The sequence below is a fragment of the Pleurodeles waltl genome, chromosome 7 (genome assembly GCF_031143425.1).
Source record: "Pleurodeles waltl isolate 20211129_DDA chromosome 7, aPleWal1.hap1.20221129, whole genome shotgun sequence".
Lineage (NCBI taxonomy): Eukaryota > Metazoa > Chordata > Amphibia > Caudata > Salamandridae > Pleurodeles > Pleurodeles waltl.
In genome coordinates this window covers 951351205-951374283 of record NC_090446.1, presented here as the reverse complement: position 1 = coordinate 951374283, position 23079 = coordinate 951351205, and the positions used below count along the sequence as shown (strand labels likewise).

Genomic DNA, 23079 nt, shown 5'->3' with positions numbered 1-23079 from the left:
CCTTTCCAAGACAAGTGGTCAGCCATAAATTTGAAGACTTACCTTTATACTTCACGATCTCCCAGATATTATATAATTAATAAGAGTGCCACAGGCCACGACCCCACCCCTTCGCTGTTGTTCCTTTTTTATTTGGTATGGGCCAGCAATCTACAGTGTGACAGTTTAGATAACCACTGCAGGATAAATGAGTCTCCTGGAGCAATGCTACCTCAGATCTGTAGTATCAAAGCTCCCCACTAACTACCCAGAGTTTAGATTCACCTCTGGGATCATTAACATTCTAACTAGTAATTCTAATGACATTCATGTTTACTATACTATCTACAGCAGCCATCATAAAACAATTAGGTTGCCAGAATACTTTTTAGCAGTGTCACACTGGATTTCACTTTTTTTTCTTTATTTCTGCAAACCCCAACCCAGTCAACCACCCCCAACCAGAAGCACCTTTCACTCCCATCCAACACTCACTCCTCCAATTGGCAAATGAGCACCCAAAGCCGATTACCATTGTTAGCCCCTGGAGTAGAAAAGGCAGAGGCATTCCACCCAAGAATCAGTGTGACAGATGAAGGAGAAGATTGCAACTAATAGTTATGGAAACTAAAGAGAAAAAGGAGGAAAAAGAAACCCTGTGCTTACATCAGCTTCTCCTTGACACAAATTATCAACAAAACATAGTTCCTTGATTGATTAGTTGGTTAGACAATTGATCTACGCAAGCTCATCATTATCAGTCAAGCCACTCCCAGTCCATCAACCCAACAACTTCTTGGACTGCTCCAGAAACAAGCACATGTAAATCCGGGATTTGTGGATCATTTTGAGGCACGCTGGCTTCTGAATGTTATTCTGTGTCCCCGTTTAAAAAAAATTGGGAATAATCTGCTTAAATCATCAGTGGCGTTCAAGAGTACAATTGCAAAAATCACATCTAAAGAAAAAGGAATGTGTGCCATCTTTAGCAGGTTTTTGTTTGGTTATGCAGCCTGGTAGAGCAATTGATGGGAATTAAGTTCCCAATACTGACAAGAATAGCTCTAGGATGTAAGTCTTTGTGCTCGCCTTTGGGCTTGGTAAAGGGGAAGTGATGAGCCCGCTGGATTTGACAGTCAGTGTCCCGTTCTTGAAGGTCAGGAAATGCTCTCTGGAGAAGTTGCACTGTAAACCCACTTGGATCATCATCCTATGCCCCTTCTGCGATCTCAAGGACATGTATATTATTACACCTCACCCTATTTTCCATGTCCATCACTTCATCAAACATAACGAGGAGAGGGTCAGTCCTCAATCAGGGCTCTGCTGTCTGTCTCTGAAGGACATGAAAGATCCAAAAAGAAGAATCCAGCCCAAAAGCGACATTGGTCCAGGTTGATGTCGAGAGGATGAACATTGAAATGAGGTATGACTCCTACCTGTTCGCTGTCAAGGGCTGGGTCTACTTTGAGGAAGAGACGTAGATTGATGTTGAGACAAGGTGGTTCAACATCAAACACCCATACACCGTCAACGTGCAGACCTAGATCTATGTTGAGGAGCGTGTTGACGTCAGGAAGGAGTGATTCGACGTCAAGCCACCGATGGAGGTAGATGTCAAGGAGCAGATTGATGTCGAAGCATTGAAGGATGTTGACGTTGAGAAGTCTTTTGACGTCAAGGGCACAGCAGGAGGCAAGGAAGAAGAGGAAACACATTTATTCATCTCCAGATTGAGAAAATTCGAAGATATACTCTCCCTTTTATCCATTGTACTGCCAAGTTCTCTTCCACCATCCTCTCCTCCACCTCCTCTGCCACCACCAATGCCCCCTGCACCACCACCTACAGCGCTCCTTTCACCAGCTCCAATTCCGCCACCTGTGAACGCTCCTCTGACAAGACCTAGATCATGATACAGAACGCGCCATCTCAAGATCTTGATATTGTTTCACTTACACTACAAGAACCTCAACTGGAGGATACTCACCCACACTATCTGATTAACCACCACCTCTTATTTCTCTGGGGGATGATACTACTACCTTACAAGAGGTCCTGTTAAGAGGAGCTGCATAGCACAATATTCAGATGTTGGTTCCTACTCCCTCAACATCTGTGATATTTGAGACACATCATCACCGGTCAGGGTCATGACCACTACTTCCGCTGGTTCCAGGTCTCCTACAGCCAGCTGTGGAACTATTTCTGACTCTGTCCTCAGTTAAAGCTGCTCCATCGTGGCTTCAGAACAAATATTGACATTCCGAGCAAGATTATCTTTTCCTCCGTTCTGACCACCTCCGGACTCAGTGGTCATATTAGCAACCTAAAAGCACCATGCTACTACTCCTACTTCATCTGTGCTACTTGATAAGGAGAGTAAAAAATGGAACTCTGTAGGTTGCAAAGTCTGTAGCACAGCTGCAACCACTATGAAAGCGACCAGTGCAGCGGCCCTCCTCGGCAGAAGTGAAGCTACGCCATGGCAGGGAATACTGCCATGGCATAGCTTCAAGGAGACATTCTTGGCTCCATTTAACAACTGTCAAGCAAGAGTATCAGCAGAGGATCCTTAACCTCCCATTCTCAGGGTCCACCCTTCATTGAAGCCACACTGATGACAAGATACCTTGCATGAAAGCTGAGATGGAAACCCTGAAAGCAGTGGGTCTAGAAAGGGCAAAAGAGCAAAGAAAATCTTTCATGCCTCAACATCACCATTTCTACCCTCAGAGGGTTCAAACCTCTCAATGGTATAAAGGTCGCCAGCAACAGCAATGAAAGCAGAGTATAGGAAGATCCACCAACAGCCAACTCAAGGGAGTAAACAGACATCAGGCTCCAAGCCATGAATCTTCTGTTCCCCCTCTTCTGTTACCCACTCCAGTAGGGGGAAGCACCTCTCATTTTCTGGCAGAGTGGCAAAAAATCATGCAAGATGCCTGGGTTCTGAATATTGTTCAAAATGGGTATTGTCTCAGCGACCTACCTCAGAAACAGTCCAATTACCATCTGCCATTGCCACGGTCAGAATTCAACATCCTGTGACAAAAGCAGGGGGTGGAGGCCGTTCCTCACAGACAACGGGTAACAGGCATTTATTCCAGATATTTTCTGGTGAAAAATAAAGACATGAACAAATTCAGACCCATTCTGAACCTGAAAGTAGCCAACAAATGGAGTGGGCGAGAAACATTTTGGAAGCTGGCATTACATCAGATCTATCCCCAGTTACAACAGGGAGATTGGCTCTGCTTCAAAGGCCTTTTGTGTAACAATTTCCAAGAAACATTGCAAATTCTTGAGGTTCTTCATGGGGCAGGATAACTATCAGTACCAAGTACTTCCATTTGACCTCAGGTCAGAACCCAGAACGTACTCGAAGTGCATGGCAGTAGTAGCTGCCCACTTCAGAAAGCACCAAAACTTCATCTACTGATACCTACACGATTGGCTAATCAAGGCATCCACTTCTTAGGAAGCCCAGCTTCATTTCAGCTGGATCTGCAATCTCCTTCAATGGTTGGGACTTCATATCAACCGCAACAGGTCAATAGGCTTGCATTATTTGGGGGTCTCCATCGGCACCATTCAGACAAGAGCTGGTCCTTCTGAGGAGCGACTGTTACAGATCTGTTACAGATGTGTCATGAAAGCCTCTCATCCCACAGCGAGGGCCGTGTCATCTCTCCACTGTCCGGTGGCCTCCTGTATTTCTCTGACTCCGAATACCTGTCTCCACATATGCCCACTTCAGGAATGTCTTGAGGACTAATGGTATCAACTAATGGGCAACTGGCAGTACAGGATCAAGCTATCCCTTCATGCAAAACAGATCCTGAAATGGTGGTGCTCTCCAGCCTACCTGCTTCATGGGATGGCATTTCATCAACAGGTTCCATCTCATAACATAGTGATAGATGCACCACTACTAGGATGTGGAACCCACATGGATCACTTCCAAATTCAGGTCACATGGTCTCCAAGAGAGATGACCTATCACGTCAATCTCCTCAAGCTCTGAGCAGTGCTGAAAGCTGTCATCCATCATTCAAGACCCAGTTCCTGCTTGTTTAAATTGACAATACAACCACCATGTACTACCTCAACAAGCAGGGGGTAACAAGGTCCAGACTCTTATCACACAAGACCCAAACAATCTTGAAATGGTTCATAGCCAAGGACCGGAGTATCATGGCAACTCACCTTCCAGGTGTACAAAATGCTCAAGTAGACGCTCACAGCAGAGGTTTGTAAGAAAATCATGTATGGATCTTGCACAATGACATTGGAAAAAACATCTTCAATTTGTGCTCCAAAGATCAACTTGTCTGCTGCCACAGAAAACAACAGGGAGGGTGTAGGAAGCTGGCTCTGTATATACTATATCAAAATAAGATATAGTGTGCACAGAGTTCAGGGGATCCCCAGAGGCTTAACAGAGGCTAAAGTAGGTAATACTAATGTTCTCTTTTGTGGTAGCATGGTCAAGCAGTTAGGCCTATCAGAGGGCAATGCAAAGCATTTGTTGTAAACACACACAGAATAGAAGTACACACTCAATGACAAATCCAGACCAATAATTTTTATATAGCAAAAATAGAAGATAAACTTATGACTTCAGTGGAGATTACCCTATGAGAGAACCGGAATTATAGGTAAGAAACCATTACTTCTTGTTGCTCTTCAGATCTTGAACCTGTGTAAAGCCTTGAGATTTGCATGTAGAACTGTTGGCTAAATGCTGGCTTTGCCATAGCATTGGGCTAGGAGTAATATGGTGAGCTGTGTTATCCCATAACAGGAGATGCTCCTCCCTATTAGAACTAGTGCCAAATATTTGGTCTGCTATCTTATAGTTTTTTTCCCTGTATTCTGGGTTTCTGATTCTCCATCACCTGTGTCCATGTGTCGGAAAGTACCATCTTGCCTGGCATGTTACCCCCATTTTTCACATGTATGTAAGTTTGTTTTTGGTTGTCTCACTGGGATCCTGCTAGCCAGGACCCCAGTGCTCATAGTTTGTGGCCTGAATGTGTATATCTGTGTAGTGACTAACTGTGTCACTGAGGCTCTGCTAACCAGAACCTCAGTGCTTATGCTCTCTCTGCCTTTAAAATTGTCACTATAGGCTAGTGACTACATTTACCAATTTCAGTTGGCACACTGGAACACCCTTAATTCCCTAGTATATGGTACCTAGGTACCTAGGGTATTGGGGTTCCAGGAGAACCCTATGGGCTGCAGCATTTCTTTTGCCACCCATAGGGAGCTCAGGCAATTCTTACACAGGACTGCCACTGCAGCCTGAGTGAAATAACGTCCACATTATTTCACAGCCATTTTACACTGCACTTAAGTAATTTATAAGTCACCTATATGTCTAACCCTCACTTGGTGAAGGTTAGGTGCAAAGTTACTAAGTGTGAGGGCACCCTGGCACTAGCCAAGGTGCCCCCACATAGTTTAGGGCAATTTCCCTGGACTATGCAAGTGCGGGGACACCATTACACGCGTGCACTGCATATAGATTAATACCTATATGTAGCTTCACAATGGTAACTCTGAAAATGGCCATGTAACTAAGATCATGGAATTGTCCCCCTATGCCAAATCTGGTATTGGGGTGCCAATCCCATGCATCCCCGGGGCTCCACCATGGACCCCGGGTACTGCTAAACCAGCTCTCTGGGGTTTTCTCTGCAGCTACCGCTGCTGCCAACCCACAGACAGGGTTCTGTCCTCCTGGGGTCTGGGCAGCCCAGTCCCAGGAAGGCAGAACAAAGGATTTCCTCTGAGAGAGGGTGTTACACCCTCTCCCTTTGGAAATTGGTGTTAAGGGCTGTGGAGGAGTAGCCTCTCCCAGCCTCTGGAAATGCTTTGAAGGGCACAGATGGTGCCCTCCTTGCATTAGCCAGTCTACACCGGTTCATGGAACCCCCAGCCCCTGCTCTGGCGTGAAACTGGGCAAAGGAAAGGGGAGTGACCACTCCCCTGTCCACCACCACCCCAGGGGTGGTGCCCAGAGCTCCTCCAGTGTGTCCCAGACCTCTGCCATCTTGAATCCAGAGGTCTGAGGGCACAGTGGAGGCCAATGAGTGGCCAGTGAGGTCAGAGACCCCTCCTGATAGGTGCTTACCTCACTAGGTGGCCAATCCTCCTCTAAGGGCTCTTTTGGGTCTCGACCGCTGACTGCTCCAGGACGCCTGCAAAACTGCAACAAAGTAGCAAGAAGACTACCAGCGACATTGTAGCACCTAATCCCACTGGCTTTCTTGACTGTTTCCTGGTGGTGCATGCTCTGGGTGCTGTCTGCCTTCACCCTGCACTGGAAGCCAAGAAGAAATCTCCCGTGGGTCGACGGAATCTTCGCCCTGCTCCAGCAGGCACCAAACTTCAGCGTCACCGGTACTCTGGGACCCCTCTCATTCTGACAAGCGTGGCCCCTGGAACACAGGTGGTGGACCCAAGTGAACCAGACTGTCCAGTGGTCCACCTGTCCAAATTTGGAGGAGGTAAGTCTTTGCCTCCCCTCTCCAGACAGTAATCCTGTGTACTGCGTGAACTGCAGCTGCTAGGGCTTCTGTGCACTTTTGCAAGGAATCCTTCGTGCACAGGACAGCCCAGGTCCCCAGCACTCCGTCCTCCATTGCTCAACTCGCTTTGTGGGACCCTCTTTTGTAGTGTTGAGACGACCGCTGTGCTCAGTTTTCTTGAACCCATGTTCAAGTACTTCTGCGGGTGCTGCCTTCTTGTGCGTGGGCTCTCTGTGTTGCTGAGGGCCCCCTCTGTCTTCTCTTCCAAGTGGTGACCTCCTAGTCCTTCCTGGGCTCGGGCAGGTCCCTTTTTCTTCAACCACGACCTTTGCAGCTAGCAAGGCTTGTTTGCGGTCTTTCTCCAAAGAAACATCTCTGCATCCTCCAGCACTCCGTTGGACATCTTCTGCACAAAGGAGAAGTTTGTGGCACCTTTCATTGTTGCAGAATCTTCAGATTCTTCCATCCGGAGGCAGCCATTTTGCACCTTCATCTGGGGTTTAGTGGGCTCCTGCCCCACCCGGACACTTTCGTGACTCTTGGACTTGGTCCCCTTCCTTTACAGATCTTGAGGTCCAGGAATCCGTCTTCAGTGCTTTGCAGTCTGTTGTGGTCTTTGCAGAATCTCCTATCACAACTTTAGTGTGTTTCTGGGGAAGTAGTATCACTTTATTGCTACTTTTCAGGGTCTTGGGGTGGGGTAGCTTGGACACCCTTAGTGTTTTCTTACACTCCCAGCGACCCTTCACACACTACACTAGGCCAGGGGTACCTAAGTGGTTCGCATTCCACTTTCGTAGTATATGGTTTGTGTTGTCCCTAGGCCTACTGCATCCTATTGTATTCTACAGTGTTTGCACTACTTTTCTAACTGTTTACTTACCTGATTTTGGTTTGTGTGTATATTTTGTGTATTTTATTTACCTCCTAAGGGAATATATCCTCTGATATATTTTTGGCACATTGTCACTAAAATAAAGTACCTTTATTTTTAGTAACTCTGAGTATTGTGATTCTTATGACATAGTGCTATATGATATAAGTGGTATAGTAGGAGCTTTGCATATCTCCTAGTTCAGCCTAACCTGCTCTGCTATAGCTACCTCTATCAGCCTAAGCTGCTAGAACACTACTAATGTACTAATAAGGGATAACTGGACCTGGCACAAGGTGTAAGTACCATCAGGCACCCACTATAAGCCAGGACAACCTCCTACACCATGGCTTCGTGAAATTCCAATTTGGAACTGCTCTATCGAGCTCTAAATTAGAATCAGCCTCTGAACTAAGGATCGAGACTTCAATTCGTATCCACCCTTGGTTGTGGTACTGACTGAACACCTGAAAGATTGGGCTCTTGATCTGTTTTGCCCATGGAGCAACACAGATTATGTTCAGACACATTTGAAGTTTCGCTGCTAGGCCTGTCTACTGTAGGAGAAGTGAGTGCAGGCAGATGAAGACAAATTTGGGTTGCTGCCATTTTCCTGGGGATCTGAATGCAAGAGAGCCTGAACAATGTGCAGTGCTGTGGATAAAGGTAATCATGATGTATTGTCAATCGTAACTTCACTTATGCAACAAACACTATGATTAATTGTGCCTGTATCATTAGCACCTTCTTGATTATTAATGGTTACTTGCTCGGCTTGTGAAGTCTGTTGAAGCACAAGGGGAGGCTGACTGCTTTGTTATAGCTGAGGAGGGGATCCCTCTTCCCATACCTCAGTGGGCACCTCATTCAGAGAGACCTTCAAGATCTCATTCTAGAAAGTGGGTTGTGATAAATATACTTCACACATTAGATTTACAAGATTTGCCAGCTGCTTCTTCCAAGATTAAACAGTCTTTACTATTTTAGGCCTTGATGTTTTTTGAGGATGCCGGTCCTGCACAATTCACATTTAGGGGGTCATTCTAACCCTGGCGGTCCGCGACCGCCAGGGCTAAAATGACGGAAGCACCGCCAACAGGCTGGTGGTGCTTCCCTGCCCATTCCGACCGCGGCTGTAAAGCCGCGGTCGGAAAACCGGGTCCGGCGGTTTCCTGCCGGATTAGCCCCGGCTGGGCTAATCCTCCATGGCGGCGTGGGGATTCCGACCCCCTTCCCGCCAGCCTGTTTCTGGCAGTTTTCACCGCCAGAAACAGGATGGCGGGAACGGGTGTCCTGGGGCCCCCTAATAGGGCCCCAGTATGCTTTTCACTGTCTGCCTAGCAGACAGTGAAAAGCGCGACGGGTGCAACTGAGCCCCGTCGCACACCTGCAACACCGCCGGCACCATTCGGAGCCGGCTTCTGTGTTGCAGGCCCTTTCCCGCTGGGCCGGCGGGCGCTCCCTTGGCGGGCGCCCGCCGGCCCAGTGGGAAAGTCAGAATGGCCCCCGCGGTCTTTTGACCGCGGAGCGGCCAATTGGCGGTTCCCGCTTGGCGGGCGGCAACCGCCGTCCGCCAAACTTGGAATGAGGGCCTTAGTATCTTGTTTGCAATGGCCTTTCTTTTGGTTGCAAGTTATTCAGTGATAGCCTTTCTTTTCCCCTTGTCAGTAGTATAGTAGATGTTAGTTAGTCTGAGAGTCGCAAGGCTGCTCCACCAAAGTTGACTATTGCCTCTACCTTCTTGCCATGGCTGAAAGGGCTGTGTCTTGAGGAGGTGGGTATGGTTGTAATGTCTTGCAGCTGCAGCTGGGGAGTCCTGCAGGAGCCCGTCTGCTTTGGAAAGCCATCCATGTAGGAGAGCCCAGCAGTGTAGGAGCAAGGAAAAGTAGGATCAAGAGTGGGAGCAGAGAGCGTCACAGAGAGCAGGAACGCATCCGCCTGTATGGAGTGCACGCCACAGTCCCTGTCATCATGTTCCCAGGTGAGAGAGGGCTCATCATTCATGAGAACCAGTAAAATTACCAACAGAATGGTCGGTCCTACAAAAAGTTTTGGTCTGAGTCCACTCCACAGACCCTGCATCTAGGTGGGATTGCTTTTGCATCTATTCTAAGGTGAGAAATCTGCGGTTAGAAATATTCATCAGAAGAACAAGCTACTTACCTTTGTTGATGCTCTTTCTGGTGGACACCCTATCTAACCACCGATTTCCCACTTCTGTCCATCTTTCCATTCTGTGAATTAGCCTCTTTTAACATTTAAAAAGGTCCCAAATTAGTAATCAGCAAACTGTTACCAGATATTTTTCACCCTCCATACTCAAGGGTTTGGAAAGGAAAGGGAAATTACAAGAAAGCCAACAAAGAGCTGCACTAGGCCACTTAGGGGTGCGCAAGAGCATTGTTATGAAAAATCACCAGATCTAGTCTGATGCCTGGAAAAATATTCTAAGGTGAGGAATCTGCAGTTAAATAGAATATTCACCAGAGAGAGCTTTGCAAAATGCAAGTAACTTCTTCATTAGGCACAGTTGGAGTCATGCGCTTGAGACATCACTTTTAGGGAGCCAATACATCACACTAATGGATGCCTGTCAGATGTGATGTGTGAAGAACCCGTAACTAAATTATCATTCAGTCTGACACACTGGAATTTTTTCTGTGTGTGTGTGAATGATGAGTCTTTAAGAAGATGGAGTTTGTAATCAGAAATAACCTGTTTATCAACTTTAATTCAGAGCTCTGTTCTTTTCTGACACTCAAAGCAGTGTGGAAACTAGATACTAATCAAGATATTCGTAATGCCGTATGAAAGTAATTAATTTTACATTTACATTGGGACGCTGTACCTGTTGTTTGTATTTGACATTACATTGGAGATAGCAGCATATTGTGAACCATAAATGGATTCAAATTGTATTAAAGAAAAAGAAAAAAGAAGTTGGCTTTATATATGAGTTCATGAAATATTAATTTCCTGTTGTTTGTCACTTTCAGATTGAATTATATGAGCAACTTTTTGAGGAAGTATCCAATCTTGAAAATAAAAAAGTGTTCAACACGTGGTTTCAAGTAAACATTCGTCCTTTCAAACAAGCTTTGTTGAATATCATCAAACGCTGGAGTCTTATGTTCAAAGAGCATCTTATGAATCATGTTACCAACAGGTAAAATATTTGGTAGTTTTATATGCTTATGTGATTGTCAACAAATTACAAATTATGCAGGCTAACCATCCATGTTATTGTGTTCTGTTGACTGCAAGGTTTTTTTCACCTGGTGCTGATCCCTTTTTAGGGTCGAGCCTGCGTCGCATGCGCTTGCGCATGCGTATCGCTTGCGAGATGATTTAGTAGTTAGAAAAGGGCTCGGAGCCCCCTTCATGTCACGTCAATGTCTTTCATTGGTTTGTGGGCTTTCCTTTTAAAATATGCTTGCTTTCATTAGTGGAAGGCATGCATATGTCATGCTTTTCTCGTGGTTAGCCCTTCTTGAGCGCAGTGACGAAGTACTGAAAACATGTGAGGCTCGTTGTTTTCCGTCCGTTTTGTGGACTACTTTTTAGTTTTTTCACCGCGCGATCTCGCTTGGCAGAAGTCGAGCGCTTTGCATGACATTGACCCTGTTAAATAGTTAATTGCACTTTTGTGTGTTACGTAGATAATTGCACTTATGCTGATAGGTTTCACTACGAGTGAACTGTAGCAGCGCGATCGCGCTCTTTTTTACCATTTTTTTCTGGTATGAACTCGCCGTAGACGTTGCAGAGGAGCTGTGTGTGTGTATCAGCTGGGCCAAGATTTTTGTTTGAGTTTCCTGTAATACGTATAGTGAGTCTGTTTGAGGGAGGGCTTGAGCGCTAATCATTTCCGGTGGGCTGCCGTGCGGACAGTCTTCCATAAACCCATGTGCCCTTCCGCCCAGAAACACCTAGGAAAATAATTAGCCCTCTAGATCTCAGTACAGTTGTGTACACCGTTGCACAAAAGGTTTGACTGTGACATTGTGTGAAGTGGGCGGTGGCAGCCTTCTCACTCCCAGGCACCCTCTTTGGAGTACAGCTTTTGTCATGGAAAAAGGAAACTCACTCCCTCTAGGAAAGTACCATCTTGCCTGGCATGTTACCCCCATTTTTCACATGTATGTAAGTTTGATTTTGCCTGTCGCACTGGGATCCCGGTAGCCAGGACCACAGTGCTCATAGTTTGTGGCCTGAATGTGTGTCCCTGTGTAGTGACTAACTCTGTCACTGAGGCTCTGCAAATCAGAACCTCAGTACTTATGCTCTTTCTGCCTTTAAAATTGTCACTATAGGCTAGTGACCATTTTCACCAATTCTAATTGGCACACTGCAACACCCTTATAATTCCCTAGTATATGGTACTGAGGTACCCAGGGTATTGGGGTTCCAGGAGATTCCTATGGGCTGCAGCATTTCTTTTGCCACCCATAGGGAGCTCTGACAATTCTTACACAGGACTGCCACTGCAGCCTGAGTGAAATAACATCCACGTTATTTCATAGCCATTTTACACTGCACTTAAGTAACTTATAAGTCACCTATATGTCTAACCCTCACTTAGTGAAGGTTGGGTTCAAAGTTACTTAGTGTGTGGGCACCCTGGCACTAGTCAAGGTGCCCCCACATTGTTCAGGGCAAATTCCCCGGACTTTGTGTGTGCGTGGACACCATTACACTTCTGAACTACATATAGGTCAATACCTATATGTAGCTTCACAATGGTAACTCCGAATATGGCCATGTAACATGTCTAAGATCATGGAATTGTACCCCCATGCCAAATCTGGTATTGGGGTGCCAATCCCATGCATCCCTGGGGCTCCACCATGGACCCCGGTGTGAGAAGGTAGCCTCTTTCTAGCCTTGTTACCCCCACTTTTGGCCTGTTTGTGAGTGTATGTCAGGGTGTTTGTCACTGTTTTCACTGTCTCACTGGGATCCTGATAGCCAGGCCTCAGTGCTCATAGTGAAAACACCATGTTTTCAGTATGGTTGTTATGTGTCACTGGGATCCTGCTGGTCGGGACCCCAGTCCTCATAGGTTTGTGGCCTATATGTATGTGTCACTGGGACCCTGTCACACAGGGCCCAGTGCTCATAGGTGTGCATGTGTATGTTCCCTGTGTGGTGCCTAACTGTCTCACTGAGGCTCTGCTAACCAGAACCTCAGTGGTTATGCTCTCTCATTACTTTTAAATTGTCACTAACAGGCTAGTGACCAATTTTACCAATTCACATTGGCTTACTGGAACACCCTTATAATTCCCTAGTATATGGTACTGAGGTACCCAGGGTATTGGGGTTCCAGGAGATCCCTATGGGCTGCAGCATTTCTTTTGCCACCCAGAGGGAGCTCTGACAATTCTTACACAGGCCTGCCACTGCAGCCTGAGTGAAATAACGTCCACGTTATTTCACAGCCATTTTACACTGCACTTAAGTAACTTATAAGTCACCTATATGTCTAACCTTTACCTGGTAAAGGTTAGGTGCAAAGTTACTTAGTGTGAGGGCACCCTGGCACTAGCCAAGGTGCCCCCACATTGTTCAGAGCCAATTCACTGAACTTTGTGAGTGCGGGGACACCATTACACGCGTGCACTACATATAGGTCACTACCTATATATAGCTTCACCATGGTAACTCCGAATATGGCCATGTAACATGTCTATGATCATGGAATTGCCCCCTCTATGCCATCCTGGCATTGTTGGTACAATTCCATGATCCCAGTGGTCTGTAGCACAGACCCTGGTACTGCCAGACTGCCCTTCCTGGGGTTTCACTGCAGCTGCTGCTGCTGCCAACCCCTCAGACAGGCAGCTGCCCTCCTGGGGTCCAGCCAGGCCTGGCCCAGGATGGCAGAACAAAGAACTTCCTCTGAGAGAGGGTGTGACACCCTCTCCCTTTGGAAAATGGTGTGAAGGCAGGGGAGGAGTAGCCTCCCCCAGCCTCTGGAAATGCTTTGTTGGGCACAGATGTGCCCAATTCTGCATAAGCCAGTCTACACCGGTTCAGGGACCCCTTAGCCCCTGCTCTGGCGCGAAACTGGACAAAGGAAAGGGGAGTGACCACTCCCCTGACCTGCACCTCCCCTGGGAGGTGTCCAGAGCTCCTCCAGTGTGCTCCAGACCTCTGCCATCTTGGAAACAGAGGTGCTGCTGGCACACTGGACTGCTCTGAGTGGCCAGTGCCACCAGGTGACGTCAGAGACTCCTGCTGATAGGCTCCTTCAGGTGTTAGTAGCCTTTCCTCTCTCCTAGGTAGCCAAACCCTCTTTTCTGGCTATTTAGGGTCTCTGTCTCTGGGGAAACTTTAGATAACGAATGCATGAGCTCAGCCGAGTTCCTCTGCATCTCCCTCTTCACCTTCTGATAAGGAATCGACCGCTGACCGCGCTGGAAGCCTGCAAACCTGCAACATAGTAGCAAAGACGACTACTGCAACTCTGTAACGCTGATCCTGCCGCCTTCTCGACTGTTTTCCTGCTTGTGCATGCTGTGGGGGTAGTCTGCCTCCTCTCTGCACCAGAAGCTCCGAAGAAATCTCCCGTGGGTCGACGAAATCGTCCCCCTGCAACCGCAGGCACCAAAAAGCTGCATTACCGGTCCCTTGGGTCTCCTCTCAGCACGACGAGCGAGGTCCCTCGAATCCAGCGACACCGTCCAAGTGACCCCCACAGTCCAGTGACTCTTCAGCCCAAGTTTGGTGGAGGTAAGTCCTTGCCTCACCTCGCTGGGCTGCATTGCTGGGAACCGCGACTTTGCAAGCTACTCCGGCCCCTGTGCACTTCCGGCGGAAATCCTTCGTGCACAGCCAAGCCTGGGTCCACGGCACTCTCACCTGCATTGCACGACTTTCTAAGTTGGTCTCCGGCGACGTGGGACTCCTTTGTGCAACTTCGGCGAGCACCGTTTCACGCATCCTCGTAGTGCCTGTTTCTGGCACTTCTCCGGGGGCTACCTGCTTCAGTGAGGGCTCTTTGTGTTGCTCGACGTCCCCTCTCTCTGCAGGTCCAATTTGCGACCTCCTGGTCCCTCCTGGGCCCCAGCAGCGTCCAAAAACGCCAAACGCACGATTTGCGTGTAGCAAGGCTTGTTGGCGTCCATCCGGCGGGAAAACACTTCTGCACGACTCTCCAAGGCGTGGAGGATCCATCCTCCAAAGGGGAAGTCTCTAGCCCTTGTCGTTCCTGCAGTATTCACAGTTCTTCAGCCTAGTAAGAGCTTCTTTGCACCAACCGCTGGCATTTCTTGGGCATCTGCCCATCTCCGAGCTGCTTGTGACTTTTGGACTTGGTCCCCTTGTTCCACAGGTACCCTCAGACAGGAATCCATCGTTGTTGCATTGCTGATTTGTGTTTTCCTTGCATTTTCCCTCTAACACGACTATTTTGTCCTTAGGGGAACTTTAGTGCACTTTGCACTCACTTTTCAGGGTCTTGGGGAGGGTTATTTTTCTAACTCTCACTATTTTCTAATAGTCCCAGCGACCCTCTACAAGGTCACATAGGTTTGGGGTCCATTCGTGGTTCGCATTCCACTTCTGGAGTATATGGTTTGTGTTGCCCCTATCCCTATGTTTCCCCATTGCATCCTATTGTAACTATACATTGTTTGCACTGTTTTCTAAGACTATACTGCATATTTTTGCTATTGTGTATATATATCTTGTGTATATTTCCTATCCTCTCACTGAGGGTACACTCTAAGATACTTTGGCATATTGTCATAAAAATAAAGTACCTTTATTTTTAGTATAACTGTGTATTGTGTTTTCTTATGATATTGTGCATATGACACTAGGTGGTACTGTAGTAGCTTCACACGTCTCCTAGTTCAGCCTAAGCTGCTCTGCTAAGCTACCATTATCTATCAGCCTAAGCTGCTAGACACCCTATACACTAATAAGGGATAACTGGGCCTGGTACAAGGTGCAAGTACCCCTTGGTACTCACTACAAGCCAGTCCAGCCTCCTACATTGGTTGTGCAGCGGTGGGATAAGTGCTTTGAGACTACTTACCACTCTTGTCATTGTACTTTTCATAAGAGAAAAATATACAAAACAAGGTCAGTGTATATACACATAGCCAAAAAGTTTTGCATTTCCTCTTTTCACTCTTTTCTAAGTGCTGAAAAGTACTTCTAAACTTTCAAAAAGTTCTTAAAAGTTTAAAAAGTTTTTTCTGTCTTTCCAAAAAGTTCTGAAAACTTTTTTCTCTTTGTCTATCACTTTAACTCTCTCTAAAAAATGTCTGGCACAGGCCAAAAAGTTGAACTGTCCAAACTTGCATATGATCACCTTAGCTGGAAAGGAGCAAGGAGTCTCTGCATAGAGAGAGGTTTGAGTGTAGGGAAGAATCCTTCTTTAGAACTGTTAATTAATATGCTTAGAGTACAGGATAAGGCCATAAGTGCCCAATCTGTAGAAAAAGTAGCTAATGGTTCTCAATCTGATCCAGGGACTCCCCCAGGAAAAGGTTCAGGAAAGAAACTTCTCAGCCTGCCCATTACTAGACAGTCTAGCATAGTTGGTACAGAGGTTGAATCACACCATACTGAGGATGTGATCTCACATTATGCTGGTAGCCAAGCTGTTAGGGTGCCCTCTGTAAGGGACAGGTCTCCTTCTGTTCATTCCCATCATACCTCTGTATCTAGAAATGTCCCTCCCACCCACCCTGATGACAGATTGTTAGAAAGGGAGCTCAATAGATTGAGAGTGGAACAAACCAGACTGAAGCTCAAGAAGCAACAGCTGGATTTGGATAGACAGTCTTTAGAAATAGAGAGGGAAAGACAGAAGTTGGGTTTAGATACCCATGGTGGCAGCAGCAGTATTCCCCATAGTCATCCTGCAAAAGAGCATGATTCCAGGAATCTGCACAAGATAGTTCCCCCTTATAAGGAGGGGGATGACATTAACAAGTGGTTTGCTGCACTTGAGAGGGCCTGTGCTGTACAGGATGTCCCTCAAAAGCAGTGGGCTGCTATCCTATGGCTATCATTTAGTGGAAAAGGTAGGGATAGGCTCCTTACAGTGAAAGAAAATGATGCCAATAATTTCCAAGTTCTTAAGAATGCACTCCTGGATGGTTATGGCTTAACCACTGAACAGTACAGGATAAAGTTCAGAGATACCAAAAAGGAGTCTTCACAAGACTGGGTTGATTTCATTGACCAGGCAGTGAAGGCCTTGGAGGGGTGGTTACATGGCAGTAAAGTTACTGATTATGACAGCCTGTATAACTTAATCCTGAGAGAGCATACTCTTAATAATTGTGTGTCTGATTTGTTGCACCAGTACTTGGTGGACTCTGATCTGACCTCTCCCCAAGAATTGGGAAAGAAGGCAGACAAATGGGTCAGAACAAGAGTGAACAGAAAAGTTCATACAGGGGGTGACAAAGATGGCAATAAGAAGAAAGATGGTGAAAAATCTCAAGATAAGCATGGGGATAAGGGTAAAACCAAAGATCCCACTTCAAATCTTAAACACTCTTCAGAGGGTGGGGATAAAACAAATTCTTCCTCTTCTTCCCAACCTGCACACATTAAAAAGCCTTGGTGCTTTGTGTGTAAAAACAGAGGCCATAGGCCAGGGGATAAGTCCTGTCCAGGTAAACCCCCTGAGCCTACCACCACTAATACATCAAGCTCTAGTGCCCCTAGCAGTAGTGGTACTAGTGGTGGGACTGCTGGCAACAGTCAAGCAAAGGGTGTAGTTGGGTTCACTTATGGGTCCATAGTGGAAACTGATGTAATCAGTCCCAAGACAGTTTCTGTCACACCTAGTGGCATTGGCCTTGCCACACTGGCTGCTTGTCCCCTTACAATGGATAAGTACAGGCAGACAGTTTCAATAAATGGTGTTGAGGCCTTGGCCTACAGGGACACAGGTGCCAGTTTCACTTTGGTGACTGAAAACCTAGTGCCTCCTGAACAACACATCATTGGACAACAGTATAAGATTATTGATGTCCATAACTCCACTAAGTTTCTTCCCTTAGCTATAATTCAGTTTAGTTGGGGTGGAGTTACTGGCCCTAAGCAGGTGGTGGTATCACCTAGCTTACCTGTAGACTGTCTCTTAGGTAATGACCTAGAGGCCTCAGGTTGGGCTGATGTAGAGTTTTATGCCCATGCAGCCATGCTGGGCATCCCTGAGGAATTGTTCCCTCTCATTTCAAGTGAAATGAAAAAGCAAAGGAGAGAAGGCCTGAAAACTCAGGATCCCTCTCCATCAACAGGTAAAAAGGGTATCACAGTATCCCCTAACCACCCTACCATTCAGGATACTATTCCTGTGGTGGGAGAAACCTCTCCTGGGGTGGCACCTGTCCCAAGGGAATCATCAGCTGGCAAAGCTGGACTCCCTGAGGTGGAAGTACCTCTCTGTGGGATAACTAACATTTGTGAGAAAAACAGCACCATTTTAGTTAACATGGAGCATCCCTCCAACCCTCCCAGAGAAACTTTAGTGCAGAAACCCTGCACTACCTCACAGCACTTAGGACAGCATCCCTGCCCTAGTGTGGAGCTCATAGGACAGCATCCCTGCCCTGCTCCAACTCAAGAGAAACAGCATCCCTGTTCTCTCTTCCAGCCAGATGGACAAAGTTTTTGCCCAGCTATGGCTTTTCTGAGACAGCATCCCTGTCTGGCATTTCCATCACTACAAATAGGTTCAGTGGACAATTCCCACTGCTCTAAACTAAAACTTACTGATAGAAACTCTGAAAATACATCTTCACATTGTTGCTTAGCTAAAAAACTTCAAACAGGGTGGTTTACATCCCCACAGGGAAGTAACCATATAGTGGATGATAAAGGGAGTAACCAGTCTATTGCAGAGCTACTCTCTACTTATCACCACTTAGACAATAAAGTCTCAACTGGCCAAGGTTAGCCTTATTGTCCTTCGTTTGGGGGGGGGTTGTGTGAGAAGGTAGCCTCTTTCTAGCCTTGTTACCCCCACTTTTGGCCTGTTTGTGAGTGTATGTCAGGGTGTTTGTCACTGTTTTCACTGTCTCACTGGGATCCTGATAGCCAGGCCTCAGTGCTCATAGTGAAAACACCATGTTTTCAGTATGGTTGTTATGTGTCACTGGGATCCTGCTGGTCGGGACCCCAGTCCTCATAGGTTTGTGGCCTATATGTATGTGTCACTGGGACCCTGTCACACAGGGCCCAGTGCTCATAGGTGTGCATGTGTATGTTCCCTGTGTGGTGCCTAACTGTCTCACTGAGGCTCTGCTAACCAGAACCTCAGTGGTTATGCTCTCTCATTACTTTTAAATTGTCACTAACAGGCTAGTGACCAATTTTACCAATTCACATTGGCTTACTGGAACACCCTTATAATTCCCTAGTATATGGTACTGAGGTACCCAGGGTATTGGGGTTCCAGGAGATCCCTATGGGCTGCAGCATTTCTTTTGCCACCCAGAGGGAGCTCTGACAATTCTTACACAGGCCTGCCACTGCAGCCTGAGTGAAATAACGTCCACGTTATTTCACAGCCATTTTACACTGCACTTAAGTAACTTATAAGTCACCTATATGTCTAACCTTTACCTGGTAAAGGTTAGGTGCAAAGTTACTTAGTGTGAGGGCACCCTGGCACTAGCCAAGGTGCCCCCACATTGTTCAGAGCCAATTCACTGAACTTTGTGAGTGCGGGGACACCATTACACGCGTGCACTACATATAGGTCACTACCTATATATAGCTTCACCATGGTAACTCCGAATATGGCCATGTAACATGTCTATGATCATGGAATTGCCCCCTCTATGCCATCCTGGCATTGTTGGTACAATTCCATGATCCCAGTGGTCTGTAGCACAGACCCTGGTACTGCCAGACTGCCCTTCCTGGGGTTTCACTGCAGCTGCTGCTGCTGCCAACCCCTCAGACAGGCAGCTGCCCTCCTGGGGTCCAGCCAGGCCTGGCCCAGGATGGCAGAACAAAGAACTTCCTCTGAGAGAGGGTGTGACACCCTCTCCCTTTGGAAAAAGGTGTGAAGGCAGGGGAGGAGTAGCCTCCCCCAGCCTCTGGAAATGCTTTGTTGGGCACAGATGTGCCCAATTCTGCATAAGCCAGTCTACACCGGTTCAGGGACCCCTTAGCCCCTGCTCTGGCGCGAAACTGGACAAAGGAAAGGGGAGTGACCACTCCCCTGACCTGCACCTCCCCTGGGAGGTGTCCAGAGCTCCTCCAGTGTGCTCCAGACCTCTGCCATCTTGGAAACAGAGGTGCTGCTGGCACACTGGACTGCTCTGAGTGGCCAGTGCCACCAGGTGACGTCAGAGACTCCTGCTGATAGGCTCCTTCAGGTGTTAGTAGCCTTTCCTCTCTCCTAGGTAGCCAAACCCTCTTTTCTGGCTATTTAGGGTCTCTGTCTCTGGGGAAACTTTAGATAACGAATGCATGAGCTCAGCCGAGTTCCTCTGCATCTCCCTCTTCACCTTCTGATAAGGAATCGACCGCTGACCGCGCTGGAAGCCTGCAAACCTGCAACATAGTAGCAAAGACGACTACTGCAACTCTGTAACGCTGATCCTGCCGCCTTCTCGACTGTTTTCCTGCTTGTGCATGCTGTGGGGGTAGTCTGCCTCCTCTCTGCACCAGAAGCTCCGAAGAAATCTCCCGTGGGTCGACGGAATCGTCCCCCTGCAACCGCAGGCACCAAAAAGCTGCATTACCGGTCCCTTGGGTCTCCTCTCAGCACGACGAGCGAGGTCCCTCGAATCCAGCGACACCGTCCAAGTGACCCCCACAGTCCAGTGACTCTTCAGCCCAAGTTTGGTGGAGGTAAGTCCTTGCCTCACCTCGCTGGGCTGCATTGCTGGGAACCGCGACTTTGCAAGCTACTCCGGCCCCTGTGCACTTCCGGCGGAAATCCTTCGTGCACAGCCAAGCCTGGGTCCACGGCACTCTAACCTGCATTGCACGACTTTCTAAGTTGGTCTCCGGCGACGTGGGACTCCTTTGTGCAACTTCGGCGAGCACCGTTTCACGCATCCTCGTAGTGCCTGTTTCTGGCACTTCTCCGGGTGCTACCTGCTTCTGTGAGGGCTCTTTGTCTTGCTCGACGTCCCCTCTCTCTGCAGGTCCAATTTGCGACCTCCTGGTCCCTCCTGGGCCCCAGCAGCGTCCAAAAACGCCAAACGCACGATTTGCGTGTAGCAAGGCTTGTTGGCGTCCATCCGGCGGGAAAACACTTCTGCACGACTCTCCAAGGCGTGAGGGATCCATCCTCCAAAGGGGAAGTCTCTAGCCCTTGTCGTTCCTGCAGTATTCACAGTTCTTCAGCCTAGTAAGAGCTTCTTTGCACCAACCGCTGGCATTTCTTGGGCATCTGCCCATCTCCGAGCTGCTTGTGACTTTTGGACTTGGTCCCCTTGTTCCACAGGTACCCTCAGACAGGAATCCATCGTTGTTGCATTGCTGATTTGTGTTTTCCTTGCATTTTCCCTCTAACACGACTATTTTGTCCTTAGGGGAACTTTAGTGCACTTTGCACTCCCTTTTCAGGGTCTTGGGGAGGGTTATTTTTCTAACTCTCACTATTTTCTAATAGTCCCAGCGACCCTCTACAAGGTCACATAGGTTTGGGGTCCATTCGTGGTTCGCATTCCACTTCTGGAGTATATGGTTTGTGTTGCCCCTATCCCTATGTTTCCCCATTGCATCCTATTGTAACTATACATTGTTTGCACTGTTTTCTAAGACTATACTGCATATTTTTGCTATTGTGTATATATATCTTGTGTATATTTCCTATCCTCTCACTGAGGGTACACTCTAAGATACTTTGGCATATTGTCATAAAAATAAAGTACCTTTATTTTTAGTATAACTGTGTATTGTGTTTTCTTATGATATTGTGCATATGACACTAGGTGGTACTGTAGTAGCTTCACACGTCTCCTAGTTCAGCCTAAGCTGCTCTGCTAAGCTACCATTATCTATCAGCCTAAGCTGCTAGACACCCTATACACTAATAAGGGATAACTGGGCCTGGTACAAGGTGCAAGTACCCCTTGGTACTCACTACAAGCCAGTCCAGCCTCCTACACCCGGGTACTGCCAAACCAGCTCTCTGGGGTTTTCTCTGGTGCTACCGCTGCTGCCAACCCACAGACAGGCTTCTGCCCCCTGGGGTCTGGGCAGCCCAGTCCCAAGAAGGCAGAACAAAGGATTTCCTCTGAGAGAGGGTGTTACACCCTCTCCCTTTTGAAATAGGTGTTAAGGGCTGGGGAGGAGTAGCCTCCCCCGTCTCTGAAAATGCTTTGAAGGGCACAGATGGTGCCCTCCTTGCATAAGCCAGTCTACACTGGTTCAGGAAACCCCCAGTCCCTGCTCTGGCGTGAAACTGGACAAAAGAAAGGGGAATGACCACTCCCCTGCCTATCACCACCCCAGGGGTGGTGCCCAGAGCTCCTTTAGTGTGTCTCAGACCTCTGCCATTTTGAATCCAGAGTTGTGAGGGCACAACGGAGGCCTCTGAGTGACCAGTGCCAGCAGGTCATGTCAGAGACCCCTCCTGATAGGTGCTTACCTGATTAGATGGCCAATCCTCCTCTGAGGACTATTTAGGGTCTCTCCTGTGGGCTTTTCCTCAGATAACGATGTGCAAGAATTCATCAGAGTTCCTCTGCATCTCCCTCTTTGACTTCTGCCAAGGATCGACTGCTGACTGCTCCAGGACGCCTGCAAAAGTGCAACAAAGTAGCAAGAAGACTACCAGCGACATTGTAGTGCCTAATCCTGCCGGCTTTCTCAACTGTTTCCTGGTGGTGCATGCTCTGGGGGCTGCCTGCCTTCACCCTGCACAAGAAGAAATCTCCTGTGGGTCGACGGAATCTTCCCCCTGCTCCAGCAGGCACCAAACATCAGCGTCACCGGTACTCTGGGACCCCTCTCATCCTGACAAGCCTGGCCCCTGGAACACGGGTGGTGGACCCAAGTGACCCAGACTGTCCAGTGGTCCAACTGTCCAAATTTGGAGGAGGTAAGTCCTTGCCTCCCCTTTCCAGACAGTAATCCTGTGTACTGCGTGAACTGCAGCTGCTAGGGCTTCTGTGCACTTTTGCAAGGAATCCTTTGTGCACAGCCTAGCCTAGGACCCCAACACTCCGTCCTGCATTGCTTAACTCGCTGAGTTGACCACCGGCTTCATGGGACCCTCCTTTGTTAATGTTGAGACGACCGCCGTGCTCAGTTTTTTTAACCTATGTTCAAGTACTTCTGCGCGTGCTGCCTTCTTGTGCGCGGGCTTTCTGTGTTGCTGAGGGTCCCCTCTGTCTCCTCTTCCAAGTGGTGACCTCCTGGTCCTTCCTGGGCCCGGGCAGCATCCTTTTTCTTCAACTGTGACCTTTGCAGCTAGCAAGGCTTGTTTTCGGTCTTTCTCCAAAGAAGCAACTCTGCATCCTCCAGCACGCCGTGGGACATCTTCTGTGCAAAGGAGAAGTTCCTGGCACCTTCCGTTGTTGCAGAATCCTCAGCTTCTTCCACCCGGAGGCAGCCATTTTGCACCTTCATCCAGGGTTTAGTGGGCTCCTGCCCCCCCCGGACACTTTCGTCACTCTTGGACTTGGTCTCCTTCCTTCACAGGTCTTCAGGTCCAGGAATCCGTCTTCAGTGCTTTGCAGTCTGTTG

At 47.8% G+C, this 23079-nt stretch overlaps 1 protein-coding gene across 1 annotated transcript in view; it reads left to right on the top strand.

Moving 5' to 3' along the window:
* DNAH17 (dynein axonemal heavy chain 17) overlaps window positions 1-23079 on the top strand; it is a 7556186-nt gene that overhangs the window by 946947 nt on the left and 6586160 nt on the right. The window contains exon 8 of the mRNA XM_069201738.1: window positions 10389-10558. Coding sequence (XP_069057839.1) covers window positions 10389-10558 — 170 coding nt within the window. The remainder of the gene's footprint in view (window positions 1-10388; window positions 10559-23079) is intronic.